The 16,286-nt window shown below is 46.2% G+C and overlaps 1 protein-coding gene across 1 annotated transcript; it reads left to right on the top strand.

Moving 5' to 3' along the window:
* Positions 1-8,450: 8,450 nt before the first annotated feature.
* Positions 8,451-12,446, top strand: LOC149358432 (DNA-(apurinic or apyrimidinic site) endonuclease 2-like). The gene is made up of 6 exons (XM_089570491.1): positions 8,451-8,618; positions 9,075-9,345; positions 9,754-9,897; positions 9,979-10,051; positions 10,116-10,200; positions 10,903-12,446. The coding sequence occupies exons 1-6, from the start codon at positions 8,504-8,506 to the stop codon at positions 11,811-11,813; spliced, it is 1,599 nt and encodes a 532-aa protein (XP_089426617.1). The 5' UTR covers positions 8,451-8,503; the 3' UTR covers positions 11,814-12,446.
* Positions 12,447-16,286: the final 3,840 nt, after the last annotated feature.

Below are 16,286 nucleotides of genomic sequence, written 5' to 3' on the forward strand. Positions count from 1 at the left end.
CAGAATGTGATCGTGGTGTACGTCCTTGGCATGTGCGGCAAGGGAGCGTACGTTAAGAATGTGGTTGTGAATGATGAATCAAGTGCTGCCAGCGAATGACGCGTCCATTGGCTGTCTGCGTGTGTTTGGTTAACATGTTAAGCTTCGCCTGTAAGAGTGGAACGCGACAGCGTCTTGCAACGCTGCCAGGGAGTCCACAGAACGCCATCGCCAATTCGGCTGTACGCCTTGCTGGACGGTAAATTTAATTTTTGAGGAAAGGAAATGTATCTCTCTCGCATATCTGGGTGGACACCTGCACCTCGCCGTAAGGGAAAGGGGGAAGATGGGAGTGAACGAAGACGCCGTATTAGCTAGACGCGCCTTTGTTCATTCCAAACCATTCAGCTGGCATTACGGAGTGGCTAGCGTGCTCGTATCGCACTCCGGAGACCCTGGTTCGATTCCCCAACTCGACCAATTTCGTTCTCGGTTTTATTGATTTATGCGGTCTAACTAGAAAGGTTAATTAGGCTATTTCATATTTATATTATTGTATTTCTATCCATCGTGTTCTGTCATTAACCTGTCAATTGTTGGAACTGTCTAGGATGTTCGACACAACGTATATGAAACGAGCAACGTCTAACTGAGTGGGGAAGTGCGTGGTGGTGGAGGGAACGCGGATTCGTACTTATCTGTTTTTTTCAGCAGCGTCTCCTTCCGCGGACGCTGTTGTCGCTGCGGCGCGCGTCTTTCTTTTCTTTTCTGCTGACCTCTTCATTCTCCTCTATATTAATTAGGCTAATTGATTAATTAAGCAATTAACTAAACTCAGTCCAACTTAGTTGCAGCATCACTATACGATCCATTTGATTGGTTGCATGGTTACTAGCCAAAGTACAATTGGCCCCATTAGAAATTCGCGCACTGTGACGTCACGAGCATTTCGACCAATTGAAAAGCGTGACATTGGGGGCGGAGCTGGTTACGAGGCCGACGCCGACGACGACGCGAAACCCAGGAACGGACGCCAAAGAGCTGCGCTCTAAAAAGCAGGGTGGAAAATGGTAGCAATACGTATAAAATCCCGTAATTTGAAGACGCCCGCGCAGCTACAAACGCAGACATATATGTTTCATAGTCCTTTATATTTTCATACGATTTCAGCAGCGCGACCACGGTTAGGAAAAGACAGAAGGCGGACAGGACAAAGCGCTGTTCTGTCTTTCGTACGTTTTATGCTGTTGGAATTCGACGTAGAGGCATGTGCCACCTACGGCAGATGTTGCCAGGAAAACGAGGTCGAGGTAATGGGGCAGCGAGTAGCGACGAGCCCGGTAGCGCAGGTGGAACAGACAAGGTCACGTGGCACTTGCGCCATTGAGTGACGTACGTTGAAGCGCGTTGCATTGGGCGCGGGCTTTTCAGAAGCACGTGTCTTTTGACGCGAGATGGCTACAGTTTGTTGAACTACAAGGTCGAGGATAATCACGTTATCAAAATTCTAAAAAATGATATGGCTATAACTAACGGTCGGCTACAAATCTCTAACCAGGTGCCTAACTATAATAGTTAAAAAATTAATCGGCAGAAATTAGTTAACCAGATTAATAGTTACTGTTCACCTAGCTGTTTTGTGATGTGCGCCAACACTAGTATTACTGTGCCCAATAATTCTGGACAAAAGCATTTTTGAGCGGGAAACCGTTTATGAACGCAATTTTTTCATATAAAATAAGATTTCGCTGTAACAATCAATATAGCCGCAGATCACCCGACGGCAGTCTTGCATTTTTTATATATATTAACGTTTTTGCTTTCATCAAAAGCGTTCCACATTGGTCCTCTACGGCAGTCTTAACTGTTCGATGCGAACGATGGAAACACTTTAAAAGAAAGATTTTGCTACATATCAGAAGAATGAACCATTACCTTCAGTGTTTCCATATCAATGTCTTACAATGTTATAATTTTCAATATTTTTGTCCCACAATATTAGACGTTGCGCGAAAAAGCCGGAAGTTTTTGAATCCGATCTGTACGCAAAAGGGCATTCCTCCGTCCCATTATCGCAGGGTTGCGTTTCCGTATATGGATGCTCACGGGATTGAATGAATTGAATGAAACTGCGGTAATAAGCGACAGAAACGAACAAGCACAGTGGCTGCCGCGCCACAAGCAGGCGGTAACCAACAACAAATAATCTGAAAAGTTCATGTCTTCTCCGACCAAGATGCTCACCTTGCCCCCTTTAGGCTTCGTGGCCGACGTCATCTTGGATCCTGCTGACTTGGAGAGTTTCTCGTGGTCTCGTTTTTCGCGGTCTATTTTTGACCGTTCACGTTTCTCTTGGTCATGTTTATCTTGCTTTCCATGCTTCTCCGGAGCTTTCTGCGCTCCAACGATTCAGTGAAAAAAGAAAATCATTTGGGATCAACACCTTAGGAAACGCAAGAGATAAGCAGTTTATGAAATACTCTGACTCTCATCGCGTAGTACGGGAGACTGACAGACCTTCCATTCGACTACACGCATAAGCCAAAACACCTCCAGCGTTTCCTGTGCGTCGCCATGTTCCACACTCTGCGCACACATCACAAGCAGTGCAGAGGCGATTTCACGAGCTCTCTTCACTTGTTCCCAAAGTCCAAAGATTGCATGTGCCTTGACTTCTGCGTGTAGGCGATGGAAAGGCCTACATAATCTTGCATGCCCGTTGCCGAGCAGTGGAATTTCTTCCATCCTTCAGCTTTACCGCTAGAAATTACGAGGGGATGAAAGCACCGGTAAGCGTACAAGAGAGTATAATTACAACTGACATCTAAGTGCAACCACTAAGCCACAAAGGAAAACCATACAATTCTTTGTCGCTTGAAGAGACGCTGAGGACAAATTGAAGTTCATGCACTTTCAGCGATAGCGCACCCTGTTCTTATCACAAAGAAATCACTCCCCCTGAAAACACAGCATTTATAAGCAAGATAAGACAAGGTAGATGTACTATGGTAGCGTAGGCTCCATAGAAGCCCATACGTTCAAAACATGGCGGCTTGTGGTGCGCAGCCAGCGCCGTCTTCGAAATGCGTGGACAACTAAAAAGTGACGTCATAATTAAAACAAAAACGCGACGTCAAAGTCACGTGTTTTAATGACGTCATATTCGTGACGTCAGCGTCACGTGCTGCTTGGCGGGAAAAATAAACTGCTGAACGCCGCGGCTTCAGCGCGACACCCGACACGAGAACGAAGAAAGAAGACACGACGAGTGCCGACCACCAACGCTATTTTTAGGTAGTCAGTTCTCGTTGTACCTTTTTCCTTCGTCCTCGCCTCAGGTGTCGCGCTCACGTCCTTGGGAAAGCGATGAAATGTGACGCCGCCAGACAGGTTATCGCTCGCACATCGTGCAACCGCACACCTCTTTTTTGCGTACGGGGCCCCATGGCCACAGACGATGCCCTTTTGGGGCAAACGCGACAGAACCGCACCCAACCGAACGAAACTACAAAGAAGCGCTGGCAAAAGGGAAAAGCGGAAACTGTACACGAACGATGCACACCAAGAACTCGAGCAACAAGCAACGAGGAAAAAGTAGGGCTAGCAGAATCGAGTTTCAAACAAAAGCAAGCAGAATGGTCGAAAGATATGACAAGTATGACATCAGAGCACCGTCAACCTTGTGCATCGTCCCGCTGCCATTGCCGCTGCTCTGAGCGAACGCTGTCATAAAATTTTTACAAAGCAAGCGCTATACTTTCTAACAAAATGCACACAACTAAAACATTTTAAAAAGGAATCACTGCAATTGTTTTTGAATGCTTTTGAAACACAAAATATGTCCTAATTATTTTCCTCTTCTAGTCGTGTTTGTCCACTCATTTCATTTTGGCGCTTTAGTTCCACCCCTAATTTGATGTCGCTAGCACTTGGTTCTGGACCGCATTCGAGCTCCGGCTTCGCGACCTATTTCAATTGACCTTGGATAAGACCTCAAAACGAATTGCAGGTGTCGCCATCATCGGCCGATTTCGAAAGTAAATGCATGTGTCGTCAACGGTTTTTTGGCGCGGATTCCGAAGGCTAGGCTGCACCGCCATTCATTCAAAACGGCGGCAACCAGTCCCTTTCCGCATGGACGTTAATATCTTTAAATTCGATTATCTCGGCCATAAATGGGTTCTTTAGTGCGAAAGCATTATTGGCCCCTAACCCGGAAAACGCCGGTGTGCGGTGAAGCCTCTGAAGATAGTCACGTGATGCAGTAAATGGCGGGAAATAAACGACACTGAATGTTTGGACTGAATGTTTGGCGATGGCTATGCGTATTTGGGGTGGGGTCATAAATGACAATGGCAGTGATAAAGGCCTTCAGGTGAACGGCCTTCAGAGGGAAGGCCTTCGAGGTGAACGCCTTCAAGGTAAAGGTCTATGTCAAACGCATTTAGGGTAAAGGGCTTCAGGTTCAAGGAGGCCTTTATGGTAAACGTCTTTAGTGTAAAGGTCTTTAGGTCAAAGGATACTTTCGCATTCGCAGCTCTAAGGGCTTTAAGTGTTCACCTTAGCTTTTTTATCTGCCAGACAAATGTCAACCCACAATGAGTCAGAGAATTGATTTTTACTGAGAGCAATAATTGTATGGAGTTGCCATCAGTGTCCAAGAAAAGGTCCTCGGGGCATGGTTTCGTTTCATTAATCCTCCGCCATTGGTCACTGCTCCCGGTCACCCCATTTGCGGATTACGTCACGCTGGCCGTAAAAGCATGCAGCGCGCCTCACGCCCATGCAACAGACCGAAGCCGGCGCGTCACGGTCGAGCATCGACAGAGCGTTTGACATGCCTGACGAACTGAGCTACATCGGCTCTGCTTCCACCTCGGGCAAGAATTGAGGTGTTCGCTCGGGCATTCAGCGGAGCGTGGTCCTTGTGGCATGGCTGTACTGGATGCGGCTAGCGGCGGAAGCACGTCGATCCTGACAGGCCGTGTCTGCGGTTGGTCGCTGGCTACTTCGCGACCGAATGAAAATAAAACAGAGTAAAACGCTGCCAAACACAGCATGTGTTTGGGTGCATCCGGTTTAAGATCTTAGCTCTCAGCGATCAACTTCGGCAGCCTCAGGTGTATCGCGTGAACCAACCGGAACACCGTACAAAGAAGCACGGCATGTTATCAAAACAACCACAAAAGACGGAGCATGTTTCGTAACCGGCGAAAGCAAGCAACGAGAAGGAACCAGTTACTTCCTTTATAAAACCACTCCACAATGGCCGCTTTCCCCGAAACACCCCTGAACACATTTCCGAAACGCCTTTTCGGTGCAGCGCGAGTGCATCGAAAGAATGAATTCTGCGCTACCGTGGTAAGGTTCATGGCAACTATATGGACGACACTGCTCCGCGAACTCAGCCGAAAGCGTAGACGCAAGCGCGTGCTAAAGTCGTTGCGGTTGCGAATACCTTGGATTTCGAGGGTGTATGTTTGGAGCGCTTGGAAGACTTGCTCTCCATGGCTGCCGAGGCTTCACTGGAAAGCCAAAGAGGAGCCTCGTTCGGATGATCTGGACTGCTGCTGCTGCATTTGCTGCACAGTTCTGTGCCCCGGAGTCGTCGCCTGGCGGCAGGGCGTGAGCGTTGTGGATCGAGGACCTTTCTGGAACCTCGGCTCGCGTCTGTCTCTTCTTCTTCTTTTTCATCATATGAGACAGCCACAGCTCGTGGCATTAGCTGTTTTCGTTGTTGGCGTCTTCTTGCATGGCTCCTACGTAGCACATCTCTTCTTCTGAGTTCACTGACGAGATAACCATGGACCTTCAGGCTGAGAACTTGGTATTAATAGTTAACTGGAATATCTGTTGGTATGGTATGGTATGGTATGGTATGGTATGGTATGGTATGGTATGGTATGGTATGGTATGGTATGGTATGGTATGGTCTTTTTAGTAGTTGCTTACATCGCCCCAATTGCCTGACGAGTGAAATGCCTCCTCTGGCGGAAAGCATTGGTCGCTCTTCGACCGTTCGTTACCATCGTTTCCGAATCCCAGATGCGTGATCAAATAAGGCAAGAAAACACTCTCCAAGGGCGGTGTCTACTGGCCTGGGACCGATAGCGCAACGACGACCCTGGTTCTATGCACATCCTTTCCCCCTTAGGAGATGCCTGTAGTCACAGGTCTTCATCGCCGACCTTTACACCGCGACTGACATTCCGCGGGAGCTCCTCGCTGGCCATCACCGACGACACATGACTCCCATGACTCCTAAATACATTTGACATGTACAGAGGGCAAAACACATGTCTAGAACGACCGAAATGAGTTTTCCGCAGCTCCTGAAGCTGCAGCGACAAGGAAGGCGAGAAATGACGATGAAATCCTACGAGTTTTACTGCACATGCTTGCATCTAGACTATTTTAACCAAATGCTATCCCTAGATATCGCGTGTTCACTTCAAAACACGCCCATAACGTGTTCTAGACAAGTGTTTTGCCCTCTATACACTGCCGCTGCAGTCGCCAACGACTTTGCCTCCATGGCCTGGGTATATGAAGACAACAATTCCCTCTTAGGCGCATAGGCCTGCCACCTATCTCAGGGTTCCCCTCTTCATGCGCAACCCCTCGTGATCTGGGTAGCCTTGTCGGGGATGACTAGCACACGTACTGAATCTATTCATATCCTCATCGATTCCCATGAAGCCTGCAACGAGATTGCTACTCCGGGTTCGGCAGACGCAACTGCCATGGCCATCCACCGCATACTTCAACGCTATAAACGCGAGACCAAAACCATCGTCATTCAATGGACTCAGGGTCACACGGACTAGTCATGGGGCGATGCGGCGGCACGCACCGCGGCTACTTCGGCAGGTGGTATGTCCACGTTTACCTCCTCACCCCCTTTGCCTCATCCTTATACTTGGCCTTTCGCAGGCAGTACACTACTTTACTTGTCCTCGTGCACTACACATGTACAGTCTTTGTCAAAAGTAACCAGGTTGCATGGTTTGCTTCTATAATAGCGGAGCCCTTGTGACCTTCTTAAACATCAAAAGTTGTTGGAAGGTAAGAAGACACCCAGTCCTTACCTTTAACAATCATTTCATCTTCAGGGAAGCTGTAAGGGCTCCACTGTACAAGCTAGAAGCAAACCATGCAGCCTGGTTACTTTTGACAAAGACTGTACTTGTCTTCGCAGCCTCAGTCAGAGTCGAATGCAGGTGGCCAAGCCCGCCTCACATTTTACGCGTGAGACCCCTCTCGCCTGATGTCAGGAGGTCTTTTTGAATAAGTGCCTCTTCCATGCAGCTTATACGCCCCGTACTTGCTGGCGTCGCTACACAGAGGAAGTGATTGCGTGTCCTCGCTGTACGATGCTAACGCGCAGCGGCATATCCCATCTTCTGTGGGACTGCCGTGGCTTCGCCACCGGACGTTCCGAGATCAGACCCTACCGTTTGAACTATTTGCAAGGTATGGCGCAGTTGAGCGAGATGTGAGGCCGATACTCAAGGCAACATCCCAAGCTGGTCAGTGTTAAAATATCTTGGATAATATTGTTACGCGGCGGCCAGCCAAAGAATGAGGCGTGGTGAACGATGGCTATGAGATGGTTTAATGGCCGCTGGCCTAGCGCGGGCGCTCCGTCCCGCGCCACTGCCAGCTTCGTCTTCGTCACACTACCCGGGGCCTCCGAGCGATCGTCCCGATCGGTGACGAACAGACGGCGAAATGGCGATGGTCTTGAGTGGAGGGTTGAACAGGATGTAGACGATGGTGCAGTGCTGGCCGCCACGATGAGAAAGATGAGAGAATGAGTCCCGGTCCACGAAGCATCCGGGCCGGAGGGTGCCAGGAGCTGACGGCCGAGGTCCGTGGACGCACCGGACGGCAGGGGCAGAGGAGCGGTGTATTCACGTGTGGGTCTTGGGTCGGTCGGGTCTCGGGTCGGTGGGGTCTCGGGTCGGTCGGGTCGGTAGGGTCTTCGGTGGGGTCTTGGGTCGTCGTGCCTTATGGTCCGGGCGGGGGACGGGGCTGGGGTGAGCGGCGAGGTCGGTGCAGGTCCGGCGGGCTGGGGCACGGCCGGGCGGCGCGGACCAGGTGCTCACCGCCGACGTCCACGGCAGGCGCAGGACACCGAAGCTCCGGGACCAGGATGGCGATGAAGGGACCCCAGCACCTCACACCAAATGTTACGCGGCGGCCAGCCAAAGAATGAGGCGTGGTGAACGATGGCTATGAGATGGTTTAATGGTTTAATGGACCTAGAAGAGCTTAAGAGCTCTTCTAGGTCCCTTCTAGTCAATATGTTTACTCTGCGAGCCCTGCAGCATTATCGAGTCGTCGTGTCGTTGTGTAATGTGCCAGAACCATGGCCAGAACTGTAGTAGAAATATATTATCCAGAACCATTATTCGGTTGGCAGCGCTGCAGGAAAGACAGCAGCCAAGCCAGTTCAATCCAATTGTGCCAGGCGCGCAAGCGTGTTTTTAAATTCCGAGGTGATTGTTTCGTCAAATATGAAATGAAACTTGTCAGCTGGAATATTAATGGGCTCCGATCCCTGAAGACGAGTATGAAAGATGTCTTGCGTGATCTGGACGCCGACATAATTTGCTTTCAAGAAACAAAAGCAACGCGTAAGAAATGTCTACTTTGACATCAACTCCCTCGTTCATCGCGAAGAGAGTCACTACGGTGGAGCTATTGCCGGCAGAATAACCGCAAAGCTAATCTTAGCAGTAGCCTACAGCAGTATCAACCTTAACTCAATTCTTAAGATTATTTGTCCTGGCTATTGGTTTTGTTTCACTTGGGCATTTTCGTCATATTTGGAAGTGTGTGTAGGACACACTAACGGCACTTGTAAGGCTAGCGTTGAGAAAGTCAGTATGCTGACCTTTACTAGGGCGCATTCATTCCCTGATGCTTTGCACCGACGTAAAGAGCCGCCTGCCTTTCATTTAGAAACCCGTGACTGACTTTTTATGTAACCAACATCGCACGCATCGTCACGTTGAAAAGACGCGACTGTGAACATGAGCGAAGGCATCAGGTTCCCTTACAACTTACGCCATCCCTCTCTTTTCTCACAGGATGCGTGCTGGAGGAAAAGTGGGCGATAGTGGATGGTTACAGTTCCTACTTTTCGTTCCCACGTTACCAGAGTGGTTACTCAGGAGTGGCAACGTTCTGCAAGGACAGCTGTCGCCCCTTTGCAGCGGAAGAAGGGCTGACCAGTGCTTGGTCTAGTCCACAGGGCTGTGATAACGTGGGCTGTTACGGTGATGTTTCTGCCTTCGACAGCAAATTTCTCGGCACTGTTGACGGCGAGGGACGTGCTGTGTTGACATTGCACCATGTTAAGTAAGTTTCAAATGCCTCGAAAACACGTATTAAATTATCGCACTTATGTTTACATTAAACGCATACCTCGCTTATGCGAAACGTTTTGCGGAAGGTCAGTTAAAGTGCATTTTGTTCGGTCCTTGAATGTGCTGTAAATAGCTCATGATGTTTTGTTTTGAAGGCAGTTGCCTAATTCTTTATTGTTCAGTTATGAAGCCAGAAAATTTGGTTTTGGAGTGCAAAAGAACACTTGCTATTAATGTATAAGTTTTTCTCTTCCCCGTATGATTAGATTTTTTATTTCGCTGATAAAAACAGTGAAATAAAAATTATTTAATTTATTTAGGAATAACTAGCAGGGAATGTCACATTGAGATGAAGTTCAGCCGTGGTTGGGGATTACACAGTGGGCTCACTTTCATCTAGGTTTGGTGAAGAAGTCAAGAAGTTGGCAGTCATCAATGTCTACTGTCCGCGTGCTGATCCAGAAAGGCCTGAGCGGGGTCAGATGAAGTTGGATTTTTACAACTTACTTGAACTCCGTGCAAGGGCACTGCTAGCAAACGGAATGTGAGTTATGGTCCAGTCTCTTGCATGTGGTCGTCACTTGCTAAATACAATACATGCATTGAGTGGAAAACGGAAATGCAGAGAGGTGATCATACTGGGGGACCTGAACACCTCACACCACAAGATCGACCACTGTGACCCGTCGGAGGACGAGGTAATTAGGAGATTAGGAAGCGAAAACATTAGGATGTTTGCTCATAGATGCCTTGTATGTGCAGGACTTCTACTCAAACCCTGGACGGCGGTGGCTGAGCAAGTTTCTCGTGGGTCAGAATAGTGCAAATCAGCCGGAATCGATAGAAGGTATCATCTTTGTCAGCAGTTGGGTAACCTCCACAATAGAACAAAGGTCTCTCCTGATGCTTTTCAGTTATTCCGGTTCTCTGCCCTTTCCGAGCAGACTTCTTACTCCCATCTCTCCACTTGACTTTCAGTTGCCCCTGGCCGCGTTTTTATTTTCAGCCTAGTTCCTTCACTTTGAATTCACTCTTCCACATTACATGTCCCACCCAGACACAATTTTTATTCTTGAATCCTGCTAAGGTGTTAATACTTTGAGTCTGTTCTTTAATTCACATTGCTATCTTTTTGTCTTGCAAGGTCGCTCTTGTTGTTTTGTTCGCCATAGCATGCTGCACTCTCGTCTATTTATTCTCAAGCTTTCTTATTTGCCTCCATGTTTCGGCTCCGTAGGTGAGTACTCACAGGATAAAGCTAATCAACAGAAGTTATGGTGTCGTTGGATCTGTGCCCTGTCCATCTTTTAGTGTATCTCGCACATCTGCATAAAATAGAAGTTTAATCGGCATCAAGGATATGAGGCATCGGCATGTACACTCTCATTCTGTTTTTCATATTTCAGTAGAACAGAATTCTAACGGGGTATCATAAGTCCCAAAATGATAATTGCTGACCAACTGCAAAGCTACCTGCTTCATCATATCTTGTGTTGTTTCTTTGTGCCATCTTTTGCCATAATGTTCGAATGTGTTACAACTCGCACAGGTGAATCTGGCAAGCCCTGCTTTCATGACACATTCAGGACCCTTCACCCTGGTGCTGAGAAGACATTCACGTGCTGGAACACACGGCTAGGTGCCCGCCAGACCAACTACGGCACGCGCATTGACTACATACTGTGCAGTGGGGCCCTGCTGCCCTTCCTAAGCGGCAGTGAAGTCTTGCCTGACGTGCTTGGCTCCGATCACTGTCCAGTCAAGGCCACCTTTGTGTCTGCACCTTTGGCTTCGCCACATTGCCCATCATGTTCCACGAGACACTGGCCTGAGTTTTCAGGCCGTCAGCAAAGCATAGCTGGATTCCTGTGCAAAGGACGTGCTGCCTCCACTGATGGCGCAGTACAGTCATCTGGAGCCCTGCCCAGAAAGTGTGTTGAAGACGAAAGTCTGCCAGCAAAAAAGATGAAGGTTTCCAAAAGTGGACAGTCTACGTTGAAGGGCTTCTTTGTTGTGCGAAATGGAGGGAAGAAGAAGTCTGAAGTGAGCCAGCCCAGTGCAAACACATCAGGAACAACCTTTGTGAATGGTAGCAAGGCGGAAGAGAGTAATGAGATGCTTGCCTCCACAGACGTAACAGATTCGCAGTCAGACACTATGTATGACTGGTCTCAGCCTGAACAAGGAAGTGCTGTGCAGAACTGTGTGAGCGGCACGAATCCTGCCCATGCTTGGAAATGCCTGCTTAAGGGTCCCCCTGTTGCTCCCCTCTGTAAAGGCCACAGTGAACGCTGTCTACTAAGAACAGTGAAAAAGGCGGGGCCCAATCTTGGCCGCCAGTTTTTCGTTTGCCCACGACCCGAGGGCCATTCGTCAGACCCAAATGCTCGGTGCAACTTTTTTCAGTGGGTCAACCCACCCAAGAAGCCAAAGGCAGCAGCCATTAGTACGCCGACGTGATGGCTGTGCACTGCTGTGTGTAAAAAAATTGTCAAAAGCAAGCGGACTGCTGTATTGCTATTGAGAACTCAGGCTGCATTTGTACCTGTGGAGGGTGAGGCAAGTTTTGACTTCTGTGCTTGAGCATCAGAGGTGCATTCTGTCACGTTTAAGTATAATTGATCTTTGATGTGCATTTCAATTGAACTTAAAGTTTATTTAATTTACAATCAAGCACTTTTTAATTAAGTTGTATATATTATATCAACTTCTTTTTTAATTTTTCAAATGTGCTTTTGTTGACTGCATGCGAGTGAAAAGATTTCATTCATTAAGGAGGGTATAATGTCTGCCTTTCACTGTTATGCTTTTGGTTGTGGAAGCTGAATGGAACCTTTGAACTGTCATGTAGTGAAGGCAGTAGATGGTGAAGCCAGCTTGTTTTCATGAGTTGGTGGCTGAAAACAATTTTCAAAATATACTGTGACACAAGGGGAAAGTCACTTTCAGACACCTGATATTGGTTTTGTACTTATGGTGCTTATATCTTTGTTCTTTTTAAACTTGTTGATAAGGCTTTCCATATTTGTATCATTTTCTGCAGACAATTTTTCCTCTTGTAGTGGAATTAAAGAGATCCTTTACTGATACATACATTTTTGCAATTTCTTGCACAAACACCAATTAGGCCATGAATATCTGGCCTGGTTGGAGTATTAAGTGATTTTTCTTTTTCCTTTGGTGTATCGCTGCTATCCCTCATGTAACGCCCCATACATGGGGTCTTGGAAATGTATTTTTAAATACATAAATATGCCTTCTCCCTCTTTAGAGAAACTGCAATATTTAGTCATTTTGCTCAAAGCCAGGACAGTAATATATATATAATGGCACAAGTGTGGGCAAAAGGCACATTTTTCTGGCTGCTTTGTGTAGCAAAAGACTTCTCAAGCACACAGATACAAAGGCCACTTTTGTCATTACACATGTCATCGCAGTCATAAGCTCCTACCGGCTTTCCAGCATTATTTTGACATTGTAGTAGGTTTATCCTTTCGTTATCAAGATAGCCAAGCCAAGGATAGTCAATAATTGTCACCTGGGGGGTTCTAGGAGGCCACTTTCGTTCATAGTGATGTCTCACATTATGGCGATTTTGAAATCGCAGTCCTACGTGTGTTCTTTGAATTTCATGTTTGTCATTTTTGCAGATTTCATGCTTGGTGTTGAACTTTGATCATCATTAGTACTATCGGCATCAAATGAAATGTGACAAATAGAATTGAGGTCTGAATTGCAAAACTGGAAGATATTACACAAGGCAGGCAAAATAATGAAGCAGTTGATCTTCGCATTGAAGGCATAAAGACCGTTTTTTGGAAGTGTTAATAGGCCATGCTTGTGTTTCCTCTCTAGCCACTGATACTTTTTATTGCTTGTACCCGCATTTCAGTTCTTTTGTTCATATTTCATTTGACAGTGATGGTAAAAACTGTATTCTGGCCAAAAAGCCAGGTTTGTTCCTTGGTGTGGTATACTATAAAAATTGTGCTTTCTTTTTCAGTAAGCAGGAGCTAAAGGTTTAATCATGCTCTTGAACAAGCATTATTATACTGCTGACTTCTGCACCTTTCTGCAAGAAAAATTGTTAGCTCAATTGGTAGAGCGACTGCTCCAGTGAAGCGGTGGTCCCGGGTTCGAACCCTGGACCAGGACGAATTTTTCTTTAACTGCGAAGTTTCTGAGAAAGTTGTTTAGCTTTCCTTTGTAGCCTTATGGCTGTGCTCGGGTGGATGTCAATGAGTAATTACTTCCTTATTACAAATCTACTCCACCTTGGAGGATTCCCCTAAACATTTGATTAACATATCAATAGAGAGGCATCACAATGTTTTTCCTGCAGAAACTCTTACTGTCAGATGTGTTCTGACATCCAGGTTAGTGTTTTCAGTGAGTTGTTTCTACTTTTTTCTACAATTTACCCTTTCTCCCTTTGGCTTCTTGCATACCTCTGTACGCCTCCAACTCTCATTGCTTTTTTACCATTGTAGCACTCGCATCTGTTCATTACTAGGCCAAATAATTAATCTTCCTTCTTTAATTTTTACTTCAGTGTCAGTGATTGTGGCTACCCCATTGATATTGCTGTAACTCCACACTGTTAAGTGTCTTCATTCCACATGTTAGGAACCTTTGACTGTTCATATTCTTATGTGTAGCAGTTTGGTTGCATACTCACTGCTAATTGCATCACTGCCCTGTACCCCTAACCTTTCTTTTTGACTGGTGGCTTCTTACACAAATTCTTTGATACATCTTTCCAACTTTTGCAAGCTGCATCAGTTCTGGAGGATGCCTTTTCATATTCCCTTCTCCATCAGCTAAAGTATGCAGCTGGAACTGCAGAGTTCACTTGAATATCAGTAGAGAGCACTTATGTCTTGATAAGGGTACATATGGCCACGGATAGCATACACTTCGTATTAGGCTGTACTGCTGAGAGGGTGGGATGTTATTCGTGTTGTTTAAGTAAGCTGGAAGAGTAAGAAGTAGTAGATGATGAAGAAGAGTTAAACAGAACAAATGGGCATCTTTGATATCTCCCATAAGAAGGGCACAGGAAAGGCACAATAATCTGTTGCCATTCTCAAGCGCAGTAAATGGGAAAGATTTTGCAGCTGTTTAATTCATCACTTCATCATTATATCGGCAAATGTTTTGCTGTCTCTACATCACAGTTCTCTCATTGTGTATCAGCCTGGCAAAACTCAATGCGTGTGAATTTACCCTGGACCCTTAGTGTGCATCCAAGTGGTTTTTGTTTTGCAGTCTTCACCAAACATATGAATGTATGCCAGTCTTCTGGTGCTTACAGTGTGACTTGTTTTGTGTGACCACTGCTTCATTCTTCTCAAGGGTGACTGCAGAGGTGAGGGAAACTCTTGTCCTCACCCTATGAGAGCTAAAAGCTGCACAGTGCTTCAAGCGCCCCACTTCAAACCTGCTATGGTCCGAGTAATCTTGATTATGACTGAACATCCTCTCAATCTATTTCATTTGCAAACATGACCCACTACATTTAGGTGCAGCCCTGCTTTAGGAATAACTTGGCATTGAATAGCCTCTGCCTTTGCTTACTCTGTGCTCTCTACTGAATGTGATCGCATAGGCTGCACATGGTTGCCTCAACACCATGTCTACGCCAGCTTCCACATAGGTTCTCTGGTGGCTGGTCACATTCACGTAGTTTTTAACAAGTGCTTGAAGTTGTATCACAAATTTATTCCTTTAAAACTTGCAATAATATCATTTTGTTTCTGCCAAGTACTACGATGTTCTCACAGAAAAAGATGCTACAGTGTTTTTGCCAAGTAGTGTTTTTGCTTGCATTACAAATGCATTCTTTTTATCTTCACAGAAAGACTTAAAACATGGCAGTGGCATTCATTAACTAGCTTGCTCCAAAGTATGAATTCTTGCGGCATGGGGTCCACGTTTGTGGACGCCTTTTGCAAAATTTTTCTCAAGGAGTGTAGCATTGTTTTCAGGAAGTCGTTGATGCCAGCTACATTTTAAATCCCTGCTGAACAGAATCTAGAACTAAGAATTGCTTTTCCACACCAAGAAATAGAGATGGACATCACCAAATTGCGTGGTACGCATAGCAAGTGCTGTCTGGTGCAGTCGTTTTTCTTCTCTGACACGGTGAAATGTTTTACTAAAGCTCACTGCAGCTGATCTTTCATTGTGGAAATGGTTTCGGATGATGAAGAACATAATTAATTGGGCACAAATATTTTTTGAAAAATAAGGCTGCAATTCCACGATTGGAAGTGTGCAGCGTGCATGAATTCCTAAAGTTTTCGAGCCAGTCATGTTATTTTTGTAAAATAGAGGGTTCAAGTATATACACACAAGCTCTCAGATGTTTCTCGATAGTAGAACATATCTGGCAACCAAAACGGCAGGCGTGTTTATTACGAGAGTGCGTACATAAAGAGTAAATATAGCTGGTAGTTGGTACCTTAATGCTGATTTCATTACATATGGAATTGCAAGGCAGGTAGTGACAACTAAATAATTTGTTATTCATCTTACGCATAGCTTCTAGCAGCCGCCCAGCGCCTTAATAGTTGTTGTGTTCGGCTGCTGATCCCAAAGTCACGGGTTCAATCTCGGCCACATTTTGTTGGGAGGTGATGTACAAAAATGCCCTTATGTTCTGCAAAGTCAGCGCATGTTAAAGCACCCCAGGTAGTCTAAATTAATCCAGAGCCCTCCATTATGGAGTCCCTCGTAGCCCAACTGTTACTTTGGAAAATTAACAACCCCACAATTTAGTTAAATTTTTTAGCATATAAGCCATTTGACGAGAGTATGCAGTCTAGTTCCCAGTGTGTACAAAAGAGGTCCCTGCTAATTTAACTCCTACACAGTGCATATTTCTGTGGTCAGCTAATTATGTTTTTTTGGTAGCAAGAAACTTTGTTTATA

This window comes from Amblyomma mixtum, chromosome 2 (assembly GCF_055824585.1).
Source record: "Amblyomma mixtum isolate Tamu chromosome 2, ASM5582458v1, whole genome shotgun sequence".
Taxonomy (NCBI): Eukaryota; Metazoa; Arthropoda; class Arachnida; order Ixodida; family Ixodidae; genus Amblyomma; species Amblyomma mixtum.

Excerpts from the sequence above, each read along its gene's own strand:
- LOC149358432 (XM_089570491.1), top strand. The coding sequence starts at position 8,504 with ATGAAACTTGTCAGCTGGAATATTAATGGGCTCCGATCCCTGAAGACG. Across the intron at positions 8,619-9,074 it reads TCAAGAAACAAAAGCAACGC|GATGCGTGCTGGAGGAAAAG; the intron begins GTAAGAAATGTC and ends CTTTTCTCACAG. Across the intron at positions 10,201-10,902 it reads TCAGCCGGAATCGATAGAAG|GTGAATCTGGCAAGCCCTGC; the intron begins GTATCATCTTTG and ends CAACTCGCACAG.